Source organism: Mandrillus leucophaeus, unplaced genomic scaffold (genome assembly GCF_000951045.1).
Source record: "Mandrillus leucophaeus isolate KB7577 unplaced genomic scaffold, Mleu.le_1.0 Scaffold23, whole genome shotgun sequence".
NCBI classification, from domain to species: domain Eukaryota; kingdom Metazoa; phylum Chordata; class Mammalia; order Primates; family Cercopithecidae; genus Mandrillus; species Mandrillus leucophaeus.
Window position 1 is genome coordinate 2759934 of NW_012102365.1, and position 22055 is coordinate 2781988.

General features: G+C 37.4%; 1 protein-coding gene across 5 annotated transcripts in view; it reads right to left on the reverse strand.

Annotated features, from left to right (window-relative positions):
* EYA3 (EYA transcriptional coactivator and phosphatase 3) overlaps window positions 1-22055 on the reverse strand; it is a 130010-nt gene that overhangs the window by 91589 nt on the left and 16366 nt on the right. For all 5 annotated transcript variants that reach the window (XM_011981716.1, XM_011981720.1, XM_011981719.1 and 2 more), the window contains one exon: window positions 7354-7454. In XM_011981716.1, coding sequence (XP_011837106.1) covers window positions 7354-7386 — 33 coding nt within the window. In that variant the 5' untranslated portion in view covers window positions 7387-7454. The remainder of the gene's footprint in view (window positions 1-7353; window positions 7455-22055) is intronic.

Sequence of the window (22055 nt, forward strand, 5' to 3'; positions counted from 1 at the left end):
GGCTTTCACCGTGTTGGCCAAGCAGGTCTCAGACCTCAGGTGATCCGCCCACATCGGCCTCCCAAATTGCTGGGATTACAGGCATGAGCCACTGTGCCCAGCCCCATTTTTCAATTTCAAAACTTACTATAAAGCTAGAGTAATCAAGACGGTGTGGTACTGGCATAAGGATGGATATATGGATCACTAGAACAGAATTGCGAGTCCTGAAATAGACCTCTACATTTATTGGGTCAACTGATTTTCAACAAGGGTATCACATTTACAGTCAAATTATTTTCAACAAAAGTGCCACGGCGATTCAACAAAAAAAGTTGAACTCGTACCTCAAGCCATATGCAAAAATAAACTCAAAATGGATCAAAGCACTAAAAGTAAAAGCTAAAGCAATAAAATTCTTAGGAGAATATGGATGCTCTCATCACTTGTAAAAATATAGGCTGGAGGCAGTGGCTCACACCTGTAATCCCAACACTTTGGGGGGCTGAGGCAGGTGGATCATGAGGTCAGGAGTTCAACACCAGCCTGGCCAAGACAGTGAAACCCCATCTCTACTAAAAATACAAAAACTAGCCAGGTGTGATGGCGGGTGCCTGTGATCTCAGCTACTCGGGAGGCTGAGGTAGGGAACTGCTTGAACCTGGGAGGTGGAGGTTGCAGTGAGCCGAGATCACAACACTGCACTCCAGCCTGGGTGACAGAGTGAGACTCCATCTCAAAAAAAAAAAAAAATATATATATATACACACACACACACACACATATATATACACATATAAAAATCTTTACCACCTGGATTAAACAATTTCTTAGATATGATAAAAGAAAAAATAAAAATGATTTCATTAGAATGAAAAACTTTTATGCTTCAGCTGGGCATGGTGGCTCACACACTTTGGGAGGCAGAGGTAGACAGATCACTTGAGCCCAGGAGTTTGAGACCAGCTTGGGCAACATAGTAACAACCCCATCTCCACAAAAAGTACAAAAAATTAGCTAGGTTTGGCAGCATGCACCTGTAGTCTTAGCTACCCAGGAGGCTGAGGTGGAAGGATCACTTGGGCCTGGGAGGTCAAGGCTACAGTGAGCCATGATCGTGCCACTGCACTCCTGCCCAGGCGACAGAGTGAGACCCTGTCTTAAACAAAAAAACCTTTTACACTTCAAAGAACAGTATCAAGAAAACAATAATCCACAGAATGGAAGAAAAATTTTGCAGATCATACATCTCATAAGGGACTAGAATATATAAGGGACCAGAATACATAAAGAAGATAACTCAATTTAGAAATAGGCAAAAGATCTGAATAGACATTTCTTCAAAGATGTACAAATGACCAATAAGCATATGAAAAGGTGCTCAACATTATTAGTCATAAGAGAAATGCAAATCAAAACTACACTGAGATGCTACTTCCACCCAGACGGCTATAACAAAAAAGCTGAACAGTAACAAGTGTTGGCAAGGACGTGCAGAAACTGGAACTCTCACTGCACTGCTGGTGGAAATGTAAAATAGTGCAGCTGCTTTGAAAAACAACCTTGCAGTTCCTCAAAAGGTCAAACATAGAGTTATCATATGACTCGGCAATTCCACTCCTCGCTATATACATGTCCCCACAAAACTTTTATATGAATGTTCATAACAGCAAAAAAGTAGAAACAACCCCAGTGTCTATCAACTGATTAACAGATCAATAAAATGTAGTAGTATATCTATATAATGAAATACGGGGCAATAAAAGGGAATTAAGTACTGATACACGCTGTAACATGGATGAACTTTAAAAACATTACGTTAAGTAAAAGAAACCAGTCACAAAGGACCATGGTTTGTATAACTCCAATTTTTGTTTGTTTTGTTTTGGAGACAGGGTCTCACTCTGTCGCCCAGGCTGGAGTGCACTAGCTTGATTTCGGCTCACTGCAGCCTCAACCTCCCCGACTCAAGCGATCCTTCCACCTCACCCTCCTGAGTAGCTGGGACTACAGGCATGCACCACCACACCTGGCTAATTTTTCTGTATTGTTTTTGGACAGATGGGGTTTCACCATGTTGTCTAGGCTGGTCTCAAATTCCTGAGTTCAACGGATCCACCTGCTTCAGCCTCCCAAAGTGCTGGGATTACAGGTGTGAGCCGCCATGCCTGACTTGTAGAATTCAATTTATATGAAATATCTACAAATTAGTAAATCTATGGACACAAAGTAAATTAATGGCTGCCTACAGCTGTGGAAGATAAATTGGGGGGTGACTGCTAATGGGTATGGAGTTTCTTTTTGGAGTGAGGAAAATGTTCTGCCTGGGCATGGTGGCTCACCTCTATAATCCCAGCACTTTGGGAAAGCCAAGGTCGGAGGATCACTTAAGGTCAGAAGTCTGAGACTAGCTGGGCAACAAAGCAAGACCCCATCTCGACAAAAAATTTAAAAAACAGTTGGGTGTGGTGGCTCACACCTATAATCCTAGGTACTCAGGAGGCTGAGATGGGAGGATTTGAGCCCAGGAGTTCAAGGACGCAGTGAGCCACGATTGTGCCACTGTACTCCAGTCTGGGTGACAAAATAAGACCCTGTCTCAAAAAAAAAAAAGAAAAAAAAAAGAAAAAAGGAAGATGCCCTAAAATTTATTCTGGTAATGGTTACAAAACTATTTTAGAATAGACTAAAAACTACTGCACTGTATACGCTAAAAGGGTGAATTGTAGGATATGTAAATTACATGTCAATAAAGCTGGTATCTTAAAAAATGACGTAATCCTATGGGCATATAATGGCTAATGATAACACAGAAAGAAGCACTGGCAAATTCATAAATCAGGGTTCTATTTTTGCTTCTGCTACAATGTATAATCACACTTTAAATATAACACAACAAGGAAACAAAAAACCCAGTATACAAACTCAGAATATACAGGCTCCAGGCTAAGTTCTGACAGTTAATTCACTGCATGTCTTCTCTGTATCTGTTTCTTCATCTGTAAAAAAAAGATACAACTACCTACTTTACAGGGCTCATGTTCCAACAGCGGGAAACAGCAGGATTAACAGTACAAGGATGCTGGTTGAATAAAACTTAAGGATGTGTACTGTTAACATAGTATGTAAAGATGAAATTCAAAGAGGAAAAGAGTGAGCTGCTTATGAAAAACAAAGTGCTATGTAATTGTTAAATTTTAGTGTTATTACCATAGACAGCAAGAACAAAGTTGAATCCCAGAAATTTCAAGACAGGCTTAAGAAATAGGACTCTCTAGTTAAGAAAATTGTATTAAGCATCTCAAATGTCATTCCGAAATTACTCTGTGATGACTTACAAGTAATGACTCTGAAGGTTTAAACAAGAGGCAAAAGTATACTAGTGCCAGGTAAGTTGTAATCTTGGCAATAATAAATACAATGGTCGGGTAAGTCTTCATGGAGACTATAAAAAGGATGTTTATGTCAAGATTTATCCTACACTGTCCAGCAAAGAGAAGGACATTGTTCTGTTTACTAAAAAGTCATATTCCATACCCCAGAGGGGTAAAGGATTTGATCACAACCTAGATGAAATTTCACACAAAAAACAATTTAATGCTATTTTCATTGACCGTGCTTACTAATAGCTATATAATTACTAATTTGACTTCAAGAACTTAACATAAGGAAAGCAGGACCTAGAGAAGGAGGCAAGCATTCCAAATTATTAGAGAGGTAAATATTTATAGCAGAGACAACTTCCTGTTCTACCACTGCATGTCAGGTGTGACTTGTGATGGAGGCAAAAAAATCTTTTTGTCTTCTCTATCAAGAAGAGTAATCTACAAACTGTAAACGATAGCATACCTAAATTTTTCAAAAAGAGTTTATTCGCATATTTATAAGCAAGCACCTCAATTATTTTAAATAAGTTCGAACCCTCCAGACTCATAGAAGCTTTATCCCATAGACCTGTAACTTAACAAACATGATTGCTAAACCAGTGTTTATCATCTCTGAAAAATCACAGAGAATTAGAGAGGTGCTTGAAACAGGGTTTGAGTCCAGGAGTTCAGGACCAGCCTGGGCAACAGGGCAAAACCCCGTGTCTACTAAAAATACAAAAAAATTAGTTGGGTGTGCTGGTAGTCCCCACTACTTGGGAGGCTGAGATGGGAGGATTGCTTCAGCCTGGGAGGCAGAGGCTGCAGTGAGCCAAGATGGCACCACTGCACTCCAGTCTGGGCGACAGGGTGAAACCCTGTCTCAAACAAAACAAAACGAAAAGAAATGTTTCACTACTTGGTTTGTTTTAATTTAAAGGTGATGGCAGAGAGGAATTAGGTGCCGGAAACTATAAACTAGTGCTAATTCAATGCTGATTGATGACAGTGTTCTAAAACAGATTATTGAACAAACCTCTGTAGACACCTAGAAAGGATATGACAATCACCTGGAGCTATTATATATTTTTTCTAAGAACACTCAACATTTTTATTGATAGCTTAAAGATTTAGGCATAAATAGGTAAAGTATATGACAGAAAGCTGGAAAGAATAAGATTTTTAATTAAGGTATCAAAGGATGATAATGTTACTTCTTCAGGGACTCTCAGTGTGTAAACTGTAGCGTGAAGTATTTCTTATTCTCAATCCACTGCTGTTCTTTATACTGTATTCTCCAAGTAGAGGCTGTACAATAATCAGTCAAAAGGATCCCTTCATCTGTGGATGAGATTCTTGCATTTTTGGAAGGTGATTTACAGTAATATAACACAGTTATTTACAACTCAGTTGAGGATTGATAAGCAATAAAGGGAAAATGAAAGAATCTGAAGTCAAAATTTACTGCATTGTGAGTTATCTAAACAAAATCTTTTTTTGTGTGTTTTTTTTTTTTTTGGAGACAGAGCCTCACTCACTCTGTTGTCCAGGCTGGAGAGCACTGGCACAATTTCGGCTCACTGTAACCTCCACCTCCTGGGTTCAAGCGATTCTCCTGCCTCAGCTTCCCAAGTAGCTGGGATTACAGGCATGCGCCACCACACCTGGCTAATTTTTGTATTTTTAGTAGAGATGGGGTCTCCCCATGTTGGCCAGGCTAGTCTCAAATTCCTGGCCTCAAGTGATCCACCCACCTCCACCACCCAAAGTGCTGGGATTACAGGCATGAGTCACTGTGCCCAGCCGATCTGAACAAAATCTTGAGGTAGAGCAAGCAATTAGTGGAGAAATAAGAGAAGGGATAATTCAATAAGGAAAAGTCAAGAAGAGACAATGGGATTAAAATAACTTCAATAATAATGACCATCAGTAACATCTCCAGGGTTAAAAATACTGGCTTTATTTATCATCAACTTGGGATGGGACCATTCTCTCCACTCATATTTTAGACCTCCACTACAGCCTGTGAAAAGTTGTTTTTTTAACCTCAAAGTGTGTCATTACTCTTCCTGTTCTATTTTAAACATTAATAAGTGTCATGTTTTTAGATTCTGTATTTGTCTGTTTGACGTCCATTAATCACAGAGCCAAACTCAAGGCCAAAGTTGTATTCTATTTCCCCTGAGATCTGGTGCCCATACTCTGAACCACCTCCTTTATCTAACTCTCACACACTAAGCCCCTGTTTCTCCTGCCCTAAATCATAAATCAACCCAGGACAAAGTACCACCAGATAACCAGGGACAGCCCATAGGCCACAAAGCCTGACAAAATTATTCAAACTAGTCAACCCTAAGCTGTTTACCCTGCCTACCTTGCTTTTCCTGTGGAAACCTCAATAAGTCTGTGGCCCGTGCATTCCTCTCACTCTTTTCTGCCTCCTGACCAACAGTGGTACTTCCCCCGTGTGGCATGCTATGCCTCTTGTTTCAAGGGGAACTATGAGTAAACACTCAACTTTTCTTTCAATGGCACTGACCTCTCTATGTCGTCACTCAATCACCTTTTTATATTAAGATCTGGGCACAAATCAATAAGGAAATAATGCCCTGTGACAACCATTTATAGTTAGCAGAAATTTTGGTTTTAAAGTGCTTCAATTTCTTACCTTTCTCTGAAGTAATAATCAGGTTTTGCACATCATGTTACAGAAGTTCAACAGAATGACAAGGAAATGAAGCAGGGCAGAAGAGATAGATGATTGTCAGCAGGTCAGCCTCACAATTCTCATTACCTTAAATAGGTAAGGAGTAACTAACAATATCCGTATTTCAACAGTATGTCAACACTTACATAAGTCTTTTGAAAATATGACTAGACCTTTGTCTTACCACATTCAAAACTCAATGGCATAATTTCCCCTGGTACATTTAGTATCTACAGTTCAGCTATCTGTTCCAAAAGTGTAAATCCTAAACACACTGCTCAAGATAATTTTTAACCCTACCATTTCCCTGACAATTAAAGTCCCACCAGGGATAGGGGATCACATCTCAAATGTTGCTAATGCCTTCCTAGTTTTATACTTACCTCAACTGAGGGGCCTAAAATAATAATGACAAAGCAATCATCAATATGCATTTCTCAATATAAAGAAAAATATTAAAAATATATTAAAGGACTTTATCATTTAAATGGGAGCTAGTACACCTAAAGAATACAACTAGAACATGAAAAACATATCCTATTATTTGCTTTCAAAATTCAAATTTTTCTAGGTTAGATTTTCAGAAAGTAAACATGTACCATGCTGTATCCTCTCTTAATATGAAATGCAAGAGGCCCACTCAGGATAGCAAATTGAATCAGTATTTACCAAACTTCAGAAAAAGAAACTGAAGACAAAAGGAAAAGACCCTCTAGCATAAAAGTTATCTTAAAAGAATGACACTATTGCTTTTGTTTTTTAAATATTAAGGGCCAAAAACCAAAAAGAAGATAAACCCATATCATCTGGGGACATTTAAAATTATTTTATTATGTTAAATATTTAAAATAAATTAAGAATTCAATATAGTCTCTATGGTTTTATCTGTTTTCAAGAATTAGCTAGTGGACAAATTATACCTTCCTCACTACTACTACTTTTTAAAAAATTAACTCTCTTAGGGAAATTTAGGTAAAAACAAAACTAAATTTTCTGGTAGAAATGGTGATATACTGTCAGATCAGTAAAGAGATGTCCTATTTTCTAAAAACTGTAACACTAGCCACTTATTTTTTTAAATGACATTTCTAAATACAATATTCATTTTATAATGCTAAATTTTCCTTAGACTCCTTAGAATTAAGTTGGAAAAATACAACATTGTTTTCTTGAAAGGAAACAATTAAGGAATCTTTTCCTTATTTTTATTTCTAATTTGGAATCTATAACTGAATAATAATTAAAATACCTTAAGATTAGCTCTTCCATAATCAACTTTAAACTGTTAAAGGAAATACTTACTGGTTGCTCTGGTAAATCTTGTTCTTCTTCCATGAGGACCAATATTTCTTTATTATGCTTATGTGACTGGATTACAAGTCTCTCTCAGCAGTTTTCACAATCTGTTTTTAAAAAGGAGGATTCAAAGCTTTATATACTCTTAAAGTATTACCATTGAGGCCATCAGATAATTTTTTAATATTTTGCTACCCCAAGCTTTCTACATGAGTTCCAATCACAAAATCTCAAACCTGCACGTGGCTCTTCAAAAATGACATGCTACACCAAATCAAGAGAGGTGTACACAATGACTTTTATAATACCTTGCAAAAGTCAACACGTGGAACCACTTCTGCTGGTTACTATGGTGCCTAATGCATTAAACATCTTACAATGAAAGCCATGTGCAGATAATAAAATAATTTTTTAAGGATTAGAGTTACATTAAAAATGATAGAGACTGGCCTAGCAAGTCAGCAAGTTATGATAACATCTAACCTGCTTTAATGTGGAGCATTTACATAACTGTTAACACAGACACACAGAATCACTTTAAATAGGACAAACCAGAATATCAACTAAATGCATTCACAACCAACTATCTGTCTATATGTCATCAATTTAAAGGAAAACTCAATTCTTCTGCATCTCAATAATAAAAATAAGTATAGTGAAACCTTGACTTTTAGAACTAAAGAAAATAATCATTCAAAGATAGGACCTAATTTAATTCTGAAATAATGAGCTTCTACTAACTGTACTGCCCAGTCAATTATTTAAGCAAAATCTTTACGTTCTCAGACCCTGCTTTTTCTGTCCTGATTTTCAAACAAAAAAGGAAAAATAGGATTCTAAGTCCACCTTACCATGTCCTACTGACAGGAGACAAAGAGATAAAAATTAGAAAGCTGCATACATTATAAAAATGAAATACTCCATTTCTGTCTAACAAAAGTGAAACCAGCACTTCTCTCAAAAGATGTGACTGCTTGTACATTTAATTAAAGTCACAGCTGTTTTTAGTTTTTCTACCAACCACTGTACCTAACTCACATACAAAGCTAAAGTATATAATCTTATTACAGAAGTCCTGAAAATAGACAAATAACAAGAAAACAAAAAACTTGTTATGCCAGTATACTACCACTCTACTTCTATTACTCCATCGTGCTGCAATACAACACAACTTTAAGCCACACTCCAGAATGTGAAAAGGAGAGAAAACACACATAAGGTTACAATTAGATGCAAAGTTGTCCAACTCTAACACAGCTTTATTCCCTACCCCAATTTAGAATATCAAAAGAAAAAAGTTTAAAGGTCAGAAGCACTTGATACTCAATGCACTCACGTGTAGCTCATACACAGAGCCTCAAAAGCTAAGTTCTCCTACTACATGACGCAGATAACTAGCAATACAGAATTACAGAGTGCAATAAGTAAAGCTCATAGGAGCTATCTTCCCTGCACTTATTTTGCTCAGCTTAGAACAGCACAATCAATGTGACTTAAAACTGATTCACAACTATGAAAGATCAAACATTTTTTGTTTTACTAGTTTGAGTCTTAGTTTCAAATTGAAATATCTTTTCTTTAAGGGACAATCCTTTACATTTTATACTGTCTAAATGTACATTATGTACATAAATTATTTCATCCCATTAGAAACTACAAAATAGGACCAAATCATTAGGGAAATGGAATACCTTCAATACCTCATTTGTTGAATTTCTTTTTTCTTTTTTTTTTTTTGAGATAGAGTTTCGCTGTGTCACCAAGGCTGGAGTGCAGTGGCGCAATCTTGGCTCACTGCAACCTCCATCTCCCGGGTTCAAGCAATTTTCCTGACTCAGCCTCCCAAGTAGCTGGGACTACAGGCGCGCCACCAGGCCCAGCTAATTTTTGTATTTTTAGTACAGATGGGTTTTTGCCATGTTGGCCAGCCTGGTCTTGAACTCCTGACCTCAGGTGATCTGCCTGCCTCAGTCTCCCAAAGTGCTGGGATTACAGGCAAAAGCCCGGCTAATTTGTTTTTTTGTGTGTGACCAGTTCTCATCCATACAAAACTTACAACATTACATGTTTTCCCTAATTGAAGGCCATGGCTATAAAACTACAATCTCTAATATATTTTCAGCAAGGGAGATAAAAGGGATATCCGCTCTACCATGGGGGAAGAGTTATAAATTTCATCTCTGATAGGAGGAAGGTAAGAATAATTGTTAAAAAATATATATATATATATGTGTGTGTGTGTGTGTGTATACACACTCAATAATGTGGTTTAATTTTGTTTTTAAACACAAAAATTAACTCATTTTAGAAATCTGAATTACACTAAAGGAGAACATAATACTATTTACAGGTTAAAAGGGGTCATTGGTTTTAAAAAGAAACAATACTCTATCAAGTTGAATAATGAAGAATCATTTTAAAAGAAAAAACATAGAAACATAAATGGTGGGGAAAGAATAATTTTAAAAGAAAAAACATAAAAACATAAATGGTGGGGAAATAAATTATCAATAAATGTTCAAATATTGAATTTTGCTTTTTAGAAATATGGTAATATTAAATTGATTTTATAATAGAAAAAGAAGAATCTATTACTTCTTGACATAAATTCTGTAAGCTGCAAGAAAACTTTCTTTAAGGGAAAAATTTAAAGACATTCCTTTCTACATCTCCTATTCTTTGAAAATAAGCACGCTTTGTTGTTTCCATCTTTAAAATTCCCTTTGTCTTCTCAGCTTTTCAATCTAGGAGAATAAAAAGGACACAAATAATTTCTGTATTTAGAAGAAAAGAACTGGCCAGGCATGGTGGCTCATGCCTGTAATCCCAGCACTTTGGGAGGCTGAGGCAGGTGGATCACAAGGTCAGGAGATCAAGATCATCTGGCCCAACATGGTGAAACCCTGTCTCTACTAAAAATACAAAAATTAGCTGGGCGTGGTGGTGCAAGCCTGTAGCCCCATTCTTGGGAGACTGAGGCAGGAGAATCACGTGAACCTGGGAGGTGGAGGTTTCAGTGAGCTGAGATCACGCCACTGCACTCCAGCCTGGCGACAGAGTGAGACTCTGTCTCAAAAAAAAAGAAAGAAAGAAAGAAAAGTAAAGTTTAAAAACCAGGCTTGCTATCTCAAAATAACTGGTCAATGACCATGAATAATTTTGATCATTTTAAAACAAAAAGCTGCCTACAAGTAAAGAATATGATATATTACAAAATCTGGGATTCTACTGTCAACACACGATGTGTGGGAAGTTTGCAAACATACATTCTGGTACATTGTGTATAAAATGCACTAATGACCACAAATTATGTAATTCTACCAAAACATTCATCTAAATACTACTTTCCATCAATACAGTATTCTCCTGCCTTGCAATAATTTGTACATTGAATGATCTGAAATATCAGAACGTACTAAATATTAGAATGCAAGTATTCATCACAGTGCCAGCACCTATCAATGTTCTAAAACTTTTATTAAGACTTCATACCATTTTCCACAAGTGGTACATTCTAGACAATCAAAAGTCATACTTACCAGCAAGAGATGAAAGTACAGTATAACTAAGACACAATATTGCAAAACTTGGTAATGAAGTACAGAATTATTGTAAAAAATCTTAGTATTCATTTTCTTGTATTAGTTCTAGAACTTAACTTTTTGTTGTTGTTGTTTTTGTTTTTTGAGATGGAGTCTCGCTCTGTCGCCCAGGCTGGAGGGCAGTGGCATGATCTTGGCTTACTGCAAGCTTTGCCTCCCGGGTTCACACCATTCTCCTGCCTCTGCCTCCCGAGTAGCTGGGACTACAGGCATCTGCCACCACGCCCAGCTAATTTTTTGTATTTTCAGTAGAGACGGGGTTTCACCGTGTTACCCAGGATGGTCTCGATCTCCTGACCTCATGATCCGCCCACCTCGACCTCCCAAAGTGCTGGGATTACAGACATGAGCCACTGCACCCGGCCAACGGTGTTTTTTTTGTTTGTTTGTTTGTTTTTTTACCATTAATGTAACCTGACATTATTTTACATTCAATGAGATTGATCTTTTAAAATATCAAGTAATACAACAGTTGTGACACAGAAAAGTGAATTTTTAATGTAATTAAAATAAATATAATTAAAACTTAGCCAAACAGCTGATGAAATTACAAGACAAGCCCCGAGTTAATCTAGAACATTTGGAAAGTAATGTCTTTTCACAATTGTCTAATTTCGATTCTTACTACTGGTTTCTAAATACACTTGTTTTATCACCTTTTTTGGAAATAGAGCTTGTCAGTATTCATTTGCCTTCATGGACAGAATTCTGAGAAAATTTAAAATTGAGAATAGAAATAGTATTTCCTAAGACCTTATACTTCTCTACCTGTGAATGCTGACAGTGAAAAAATAGAAACTTCGGTTTGATTCAAGAGCCACACAATTTTGAATACTATTGTGATTTTGCATGCTTAAAAATAAAAGCAGACTCTTTCTGTAATATGGTGGCCATAAATTTTATTTTTACTCTTTAGAAGTTAGAAGGGAAATAATTAATAACAAATATTTTATTTCAAAATTCGAATTAGATTCCTACCTCATAGTTTCTGTTTTGTCTCAAGTTCAACATACTACATACCCTGCAAATGTAAATGGCCACAAGCAAGAAATTAGGTTGCTTCAATGTGTTATTAAAGCTCTTAGGCTTAGGAAAAGAAATTAAATATATGTAGGGGTGTGTGTGTGTGTGTGTTTTGTTTGTTTAAAAGCACAGAATAGGCCGGGCACGGTGGCTCACGCTTGTAATCCCAGCACTTTAGAAGGCCGAAGCGAGTGGATCACTTGAGGTCAGGAGTTTGAAACCAGCCTGGCCAACATGGTGAAACTCTGTCTCTCTTAAAAATACAAAAAATTAATCTGGCATGGTGGCACACACCTGTAATCCCTGCTACTCAGGAGGCTGACGGAGGAAAACTGCTTGAACTCAGGAGGTGGAGGTCGCAGTGAGCCAAGATTGCACCGCTGCACTCCAGGCTGGGCAACAGGCGACAGAGTAAGACTCCATCTCAAAAAAAAAAAAAAAAAAAGGGCACAGAATAAAGGCCAAATTGTTTTCCATGAAAACAAGGCATATATCAGTCTTAATTACAACTTCAAAAGAAGTGTGTAAGTAGGGCAAAAACAGTCTGATTTATAGGTCCTAGAAAGAGAACTTGCATGCAGCTAAGTATGTACAGAGATATTCAGGAGTTAACTGGATATCTATGACACAGTTCCACATAGAAAAAAGGTAGTCCATAGATTTAATCACTGACTACATTGTATTTTAAGTTTATTTACTACACTTCCCAAAGTGCCTTATAAATATAATTTTTTATTTTTTATTTTTTTTGGGGGGGAAATAACTAAAACTTTTTTTTTTCTTTTTTTTTGGAGACAGCACTTGCTCTGTCGCCCAGGCTGGAGCACAATGGTGTAATCTCGGCTCACCGCAACCTCTGCCTCCCCAGTTTAAGCAATTCTCACGCCTCAGCCTCCCAAGTAGCTGGGATTACAGGTGTGCATCACACACCTGGCTAATATTTGTAGCGATGGGGTTTTGCCATGTTGGCCAGGATGGTCCCAAACTCCTGGTCTCAAATGATCCACTAGCCTCAGCCTCTCAAAGTGCTGGGATCACAGGTGTGAGCCACCGCATCCGGCCTAAAACCTTCATTAGATATGATTTTCCAATAACAATAATGTGCAAATTTGAACTATGAATTCAAACAGCAGTGAAGTCTGAAATTTTAAAAGGTAGAATAGGTATTAGGGAACAAAAGGTAAAGGAAGATGAGAACATTTAATACTATTCATTATCTCCTCTCTGTACACAATGTTGCATACATACAACTATTTCATTTTTATCTTATTGATTTAATAATAGTGAAATCACCTTAAGGAACCTACAGTATATAGTTGGTGTCCAACTTTAGGGGGGAAGGTAGAAACACACATGATTAACAGTTTTCACCCACACATTTTAGACAATTTTTTTTTTTTTGCCTAGATTTTAGTAGTAAATTCACAAACATAAGTACTTTCACTCCTTCAGTGTTAAAATAGAAAGCTAAATAGTGTCAACAGTAGTGGCTTAATTATTGGTATACAAGAAAAACAAAACACCAATAGGTTTTCTTAATTACGCACTTTAAATATTAATATGTGCATTTATTTTTACAGTTACAAATTTTTCATGTTTTAGACAATAGCTTTTAATAGTTTCAAATCCATTGAGACGCTGCTTTCAATTTGAAATAATGTGTGCATACACGTATATAAAAAACAAAAACAACCCCGTGTATGACTCATCTGACAGACGTTTGAGATCAATAAATTCTTATTTTTCAACATGCAGTTAGGTAGAGAGGGAAGCAAGCCATCCTCTCTCTCTATATATACATATATATATAAAAATATATACAGCCTGGGAGACAGCGTGACTGTCTCAAAAAAAAAAAAAAAAAAAAAGAAGTGAACAAAGGTTTACTCCAATACCTACAAGTTTCTTATTGAAAATTAGACAAAATTAATAATGAATATTTTGGGAGAAAGGAGAATAACAGAGGCCATTTAAGGAAAACCTATCTATACCACTCTTTAAAACCAATAATAGTAGAAAAGATAAGAGAACTGTCATTTACTGAGCATATATAATACACAAAGTTTTTGTTTTTGTTTTTCTTTTTGTTTTTTTTAAGAGATAGGGGTCTTACTATGTTGCCCAAGCTGGTCTCAAACTCCTGGGCTCAAGCAATCCTCCCACCTAAGCCTCCCGAGTAGCTGGGACTACAGGCATGTGCCATTGCATCCAGCTCCAAGTAATTTTTATAGTCACTATCTCATCAAATTTTGTTTCCACAACTAAGACACAGGTGGTATTACCATCCTCATGCTACAAACAAGGAAACTGGGATTCAGAGATTTAAACAATTTGTCCAAGAGTAACAGCAATAATGTTGCAGGCTGAAGTAAAAATACCTTAAATAAAGAGACCAGACGATAGTGATGATGACTGCAAATCACTGTAAATGTACTTAATTTCACTGAATTGTAAACAGTAGTCTCCCTTTCCAAGGGGGGGGATATACTGCAAGACCCCCAGTTGACACCTGAACCCACAGATGGTACCCATATAGACTATCTTTTTTCCTATACATACATATCTATGATAAATTTTAACTCAGCAGTTTTCATGCACTGTGTGGCCAAAACCTGGAGTTTGAGGTGTGACAGCAAAACTAGCATGAATTTCTTCTCCTTCTTCAAAAGTTCACGAACAGAAGATTAGTTCTTAACGTAGATTTTTTTTTCTTTCTTTTTGAGATGGAGTCTCTCCCTGTCACCAGGCTGGAGTGCAGTGGTGCAATCTCGGCTCACCGTAACCTCCAACTGCTGGGTTCAAGCAATTCCCCTGTCTCAGCCTCCTGAGTAGCTGGGACTACAGGCGTGCACCACCACACCCAGCTAATTTTTGTATTTTTAGTAGAGATGGGGTTTCACCATGTTGACCAGGATAGTCTCAATCTCGACCTCATGATCCGCCCACCTCAGCCTCCCAAAGTGCTGGGATTACAAGTGTGAACCATCGCACCCAGCCCTACCGTAGATCTTAACAATCTCAGCATAGGATTTGTTTTCTTTCCTTATTTAGTAGAGAACTTTAACGTTTTCACTTAATGCACTTCTCTTTGGCATATCTGTATTGCCAGCAACACTACTCTTGCTCTTCAGGGCCATTACTAAGTAAAATGAGTTACTCGGGCTGGGCGCGGTGGCTCATGCTTGTAATCCCAGCACTTTGGGAGGCCGAGGCGGGTGGATCACGAGCTCAGGAGTTCGAGACCAGCCTGGCCAACATGGTGAAACCCCGCCTCTACTAAAAATACAAAAATTAGTTGGGCATGGTGGCACATGCCTGTAATCCCAGATACTCAGGAGGCTGAGGCAAGAGAACTGCTTGAACCAGGACCTGGGAGGCAGAGATTATGGTGAGCCGAGATCACGCCATTGTATGCCAGCCTGGGCAAGAGTGAAACTGTGTCTCAAAAAAAAAAAAGTTACTCAAACACAGAAGTACTGCAGACACCTCAACAAGTGATCTGATAACTAAGATGGCTCCTAAGTAACAGGCAGGAAGCGTCTACGACATGAATGTGTTGGATAAAGGGATAATTCATGACCCAGGCAGGAAAGAGCAAAATGGAGAGAGACTTCATCACACTACTCAGATCGGTGCACAATTTTAAACTGATGAATTGTTTGCTTGCAAAATTTTCCATTTAATATTTTCAGACCAAGGTTGATAGCAGGTAACCAAAACCGCCAAAAGCAAAACTACAGATAAGGGGGGTACTACTGTACTTAAAAATGGTTAAAACAGTTAATTTTATCTTACGTATATTTTACAATAAAAAATATCAAAAAAACCCTAACAGATTAGAAATGCCAAAAAAGATCAAATCTATAAAGTATTTAAAATATGAAACAGAGAAAAATCAGTATTTAGAAAACATTGTCAGAAAAACTGAATACCAATATGGAAAAAATATCCACATCATCATATGCTATAACTAATTATAAATATATTAAAAAACTAAACATTCAAAAAACTTTGGAGAAAACAGAACAGTAACCTTATCTCACTATGGAAAAGAGATGAATTTATGGTCAATTCAAAGAAAGCATAAACGACAATTTGACAAATCCAATTATGTAAAATAAACTTTCAAGCAATAAAAAAATCTAACATTAAAATATTATAAATTCAGGCAATATCTGCAAGAATTATGATAAATAAAACTTAATGTTTATAACATACACCAAATCAATTCAACATTTCCCGATCATCTATTATTATGGAGCAAACAATGACTAACTCATAAACCTGTCAAAGAATAAAAACAGGCAGTTTAAACCACAGAGATTAAATCAGCACTTGAGAAAAAAGACTGTCTCACTACTAATTGGAGAAATATAAATTGTAATATTCTTAAGATACGACTTCATACATATTAAGCTACCAAAAAAAATCTAAACAACAAAACCAAGTGTTATCTGGGTTATAAGAAGATAAAGACATATTCAGTCAGGCACAGCTGTAAAATCACATGTGTCTTCAAACTGTTCCTGGATAAAGTATAAAAGAGGTCATAAGATTGGCCATGGCCTAACCTGAATAATTTTTCTTCGGTGCTCACACAAGAATTACATATAGGGAGGAAGAAAGCAAACTCTACTTTTAAAAATAGTATACGTTTGTTGTCTAAGAAACAAAAAATGTGAAACAACCAACACATGAAGAATAAGTTTAACTATACCATAACTGTAAACTATTTCAATACAACCTTACTTAAAAAGTGAAAAAATACATGTTTTTACGTTAGTTTAATAATAGCTTACATATAATTTGATAAGAATCAAAAGCAGATACAAAGTTACATTTAAAAGTATAGTAAAATGTTTAAATACATATTTTTAAATGCTTATATAAAAATGTTCAAGATATTAAGCTAAAATTAGACACAAGTTCTTCATTCTTGCCCCCAACTTTTTCCATTGGAAAAAAATTTCAGCTTTGAAGGAAAAGCAATTCAAATTGCAGTGATCCTCCCTTACCTAAAAAATCTTAAAGTTTGTGACAACAATATAGGCAGAAAGATTCATTTGATTTTCTGGCTGTGTCATCTCTTTCCTAAGAAGTTATTTAGACACTGTACATAAACTCAGGGTTGGTTCATTTTACAGCTCTAAGCAAAAGCAATGAACTTCCAATAGTTGAAGAATTTGCTATCGCAAAAGACTTCACATTTGGTTTCACTCTATTGGACAGATACAATTTTCTCTTGGAAATGCGAGAAAATATATAACAAAAGATGCTACAAAGGATAAAAGGTCTTACAGATCATTAAATGTAATCCTTATTTTAAAATTGAGGAAATTAAACAAAAGAGAAGGCACTGCCTCATGAACCTGTAAGCAGCAGAAACAGTGGCGGAACCCAAAACTCTGAACTCCCTTGTCTGAAGTTTTTTGTCTCCTTTATGCAAAATTGAGCATAAAACCCTCCCTTTTAAAATTACATTCCTTCGTGCCTGTAATCCCAGCACTTTGGAAGGCTGAGGCGGGTGGATCACCTGAGGTCAGGAGTTCAAGACCAGCCTGGCCTACATGGTGAAACCCCATCTCTACTAAAAATTAAAAAAATTAGCGTGGTGGCAGGCACCTGTAATCCCAGCTACCCGGGAGGCTGAGGCAGGAGAATCGCTTGAACCCGGGAGGTGGAGGTTGCAGTGAGGAGCCAAGATTGCACCACTGCACTCTAGCCTGGGCAACAAGAGTGAGACTCCGTCTCAAACAACAAAAAAAATTACATTCCTAATATTATTACCTTAGGCTACTTATTCCTTTTCTTTCATTACATCTCTATCCTATGTTATATTACTTCGATCTTATGATATAATATCATGTTCTTAAAGTTTTAAAATATTTTAAATTTAAACTCAGAAATTCTTTTTCAATGTATGGACTGGCACTTTAAGGACCTCCTAAAAATCCAAAAATAACATTCCTTTTTTTTTCTTTAGAGGAATAAAGAGCTTAGTTGAACAAAGAGCTACTTCTGAATCTGGCAGCCCTCAGAATCAGAAGAGATTCAGACTCAGAGAGCTTCCTGATATCTTTTTATGCTACTTATTAACTCCCTGTACAGGCTAGCAAAAAACCCCACAAAAACAAATAGATTTATCTTTATAACCGTAAGTCCTTAATTTACAATGTACAGACTTTGATTTACTGGTTTTTTTTGTTTTGTTTTTTGTTTTTTTGAGACAGGGTGGAGTGCAGTGTCATAATCTCACCTAGGCTGGAGTACAGTGGCACAATCCTGGGTCACTGCAATCTCCGCTTCCTAGGTTCAAGTGATTCTTATGCCTCAGCCTCTGGAGTAGCTAGGACTACAGGTGTCCACCACCATGCCCGGCTAATTTTTATATTTTTAGTAGAGACAAGGTTTCAACATGTTGGCCAGGCTGGTCTTGAACTCCTGGTCTCAAGTGATCCGCCCGCCTTGGCCTCCCAAAGTGGGATTACAGGCTTGAGCCACCGTGGCGGACTGATTTACTGTTAATTAAACAAGTTTTTTTTGTTTGTTTGTTTGTTTTGGAGACAGAGCAATGACACAATCTCGGCTCACTGCAACCTCCACCTCCTGGGTTCAAGCAATTCTCGCCTCCCAAGTTGCTGGGACTACAGGCACATGCCACCACACCCGGCTACTTTTTCGTATTTTAGTAGAGACGGAGTCTCATCGTGTTGCCCAGGCTGGTCTCAAACTCCTGAGCTCAAGTGATCTACCCGCCTCGGCCTCCCAAACTGCTGGGATTATAGTCGTGAGCCACCATGGCAGGCCAAAACAAGTAATTTTAACTGGGGCTGGGCGTCAAAGTGGGAAGGGTCGGCTGAGGCAGGAGGATCCCTTGAGCCCAGGAGTAATCTGGTAATCTGGTATGTTGACCAGCCTGGACAACATAGCAAGAGACCCCATCTATTACAAAAAAAAAGAGAAGAAGAAAAAGGAGGGTGGGGAGAAAAGAGAGAGGGAGGGAAGAGGAGAAGGAAGAAAGGGAAAAAGGGAGATAGAAAAGGAAGAGAGGAGGGGGGAAATCCCCTTCCCCAAACACATATACACACAGTTATCATGAAATAGATTTCTAGTCAAAGATAGGTCCATATCCTAATACCCAGATCCTGTGAATGTTCCCTTATTTGGAAAAACAGTCTTTGCATATGTAATTAAGGATTTTGAGATGAGATTATACATAGGCCCTAAACACCATCACAAATGTCCTTATAAGAGAAAAGCAGACATTTAACACACATACAGAGAAGAAGGCAATGTGAAAATGGAAGAAGAGACTGGAGGGTTATGGTCAAGGAATGTCAGCAGCCACTAGAAGCTGGGAGAGGCAAAGGATGATTGCCCCTAAAGCCTCTGGAGGAAGTTCAGCCCTGCCAATACCATGATTTCAGACTTCTGGCCTCCAGAAGTGAAAGAATAAATTTCTATTGTTTCAAGCCTCAAAGTCTGTTTGGGGTAATTTGTTATAGCAGCCACAGGAAACTAATACAAATAGCAAAGTTTATGTTTTTCGTTTGCTATTACCTCTCTGTTTGGGCTTGTTGACCATCTCCTGACCACTGAAAGAAACAGACAAACTGAAAACAAAAGTGGGAAATTAGAAAATGTAAATAAGGGGCTGGGAGTGGTGGCTCACACCTGTAATCCCAGCACTTTGGGAGGCTGAAGCAGGCAGATCACCTGAGGTCAGGAACTCGAGACCAGCCTGGCCAACATGGTGAAACCCCATTTCTACTAAAAAATACAAAAATTAGCCAGGCATGGTGGTGGGCACCTGTAATTCCAGCTACTCAGGAGGCTGAGGCAGGAGAATCACTTGAACCCAGGAGGCAGAGGTTGCAGTGAGCCGAGATCATGCCACTGCACTCTAGCCTGGGCTACAGAGTGAGACTCTGTCTCAAAAAAAAAAAAAAATAAGGAAATGTAAATAAGAGAACACAACTGTACATACAGATGAAAAAATGCTTCCAGACTTTAAAAATAATAAACATAAAACACTTAAAAACTTTCCAAATAATTGTCAAGTTTGCCTCTCTAATGAAAGTGTTACATAACTTCAAAGTTAGCATTCTCCTGCTTTCACTCTGGGATAAACCTTAAATTTATGTCCAGGTAACAATAACACTGACAGTCTCAGGTACTTCATGGATCTTGAGAAATCTTACAAGATCCTTCCAAAGCCTTAACAAACTCAACACTAGTATTTGTAAGACAGCACTTAAAGTCTGCATACATTCACTATACTGTTTTTTGTTTGTTTTGAGATGGAGTCTCCCTGTATCACCCAGGCTGGAGTGCAATGGCGTGCTCTTAGCTCACTGCAACCTCGGCCTCCCAGGTTCAAGCAATTCTCCTACTTCAGCCTCCGTAGTAGCTGGGATTACAGGCGCCCACCACCATGCCCGGCTAATTTTTGTATTTTTTAGTAGAGATGGGGTTTCACCATATCAGCCAGGCTGGTCTCGAATTCTTGACCTCAAGTGATCTGCCTGCCTCAGCCCCCTAAAGTGTTGGGATTACAGGTGTGAGCCACTATGCCTGGCCTCACTATACTGTTTGATGTGTTCTGCTTAGGGAAAAAAATTACTGCTAGAGTTAAACCTGAAATATATCAAAGTCCTCCTTTCCAATTTATCTTAAATAACAATCTTAGGTAAATTATGCCTCAAGATTGAAGTTCATATTTTTCTGTTTTGAAGTTCCTATTTTGCATTTCTCTCATGTAGCATAAATCATTTACTAAACATTTAATTTTTAACTTGGCAACACTGTGCTTAGCACTGTATCAAGAACACTGATAAACACATCATAAGATGGTACTAAATGATGAGAAATTTTTTTCATTGGAAAAACGTGACTTTTCTAATGCAATTATTTTTTTGCATGTATTTTTCTTTGGGATTTCTTTTTTGTGTGTCTTGAATAGAGCCCTGAAATTCTTTCTAAACATATTCATAGAACATTTCAAGCTGGAAGAAAAACACTGAAATAGAATCCAGGATAAAATATGCCAGGTATTAAAGACACATTCTGAAAGAAATCATAATTACTTTTAGCTGCTGCGTCAAAAGTTCATGTCAATGTTGAAGATGCCATTTAACTACCCTTTACAAAAATGTATAGATCAAACAGAATGAAACTATAAAAGCTCAGCTAATTTAACCAAGTAAAGTTGTTAATTCCAACTTCAAGCAACAAAGTAAATAAGAATAAAATTTAGGAACTTAAACATTTCTTGATAAAGACTCATAATTGAAACAATTTCCCCAGGGGCTCTCTGTACTATTCTCTGCTTAGCCTAAATGAAAGGATCTAATCTACGGAGGTCAATAGTCCCAAACTTTTGGAATCTCCTCTGAATGCAACTCAAAATGATGACACACAAATTGAATTCATTCCTCAAAATAAAATTGTATGACATAAAAAGCATTTTGGGACAAATAGGAATTGAAAAAATAGTCCTGCAAAAAAACAGAACCAAAACTAGTAGCAGTATCTTATAAACCAGTAGCATGTTAGTTACAGCCAGAGATAAAAATTAAACTATATAAATGCAAAGTGGTATCCTGAACTGGATCCTAGAACAGAAAAAAGATATTAGTAGAAAAAAATAGTAAAATCTGAATAAAGTCTGGAATCTAGTAAACAGTAATGAGCTGCATTCAGAGGAGATTCCAAAAGTTTGGGACTGTTGGCCTCTGTAGATTTAGATCCTTTCATTTAGGCTAAGCAGAGACTAGGACAGAGAGCCCCTGGGGGAAGTGGGGGAATATATATATATATAAGATACCAACACACACTTACTAGAATGTCTAAAATAAAAATTTAAAAACTGGCCAAATGCTGGCAAGGATGCAGAACAACAAGAACTCTGTACAACTAGAACAATGTACAATTAGAAATTGTAGGCCGGGCGCGGTGGCTCAAGCCTGTAATCCCAGCACTTTGAGAGGCCGAGATGGGTGGATCACGAGGTCAGGAGATCGAGACCATCCTGGCTAACACGGTGAAACCCCGTCTCTACTAAAAAATACAAAAAACTAGCCG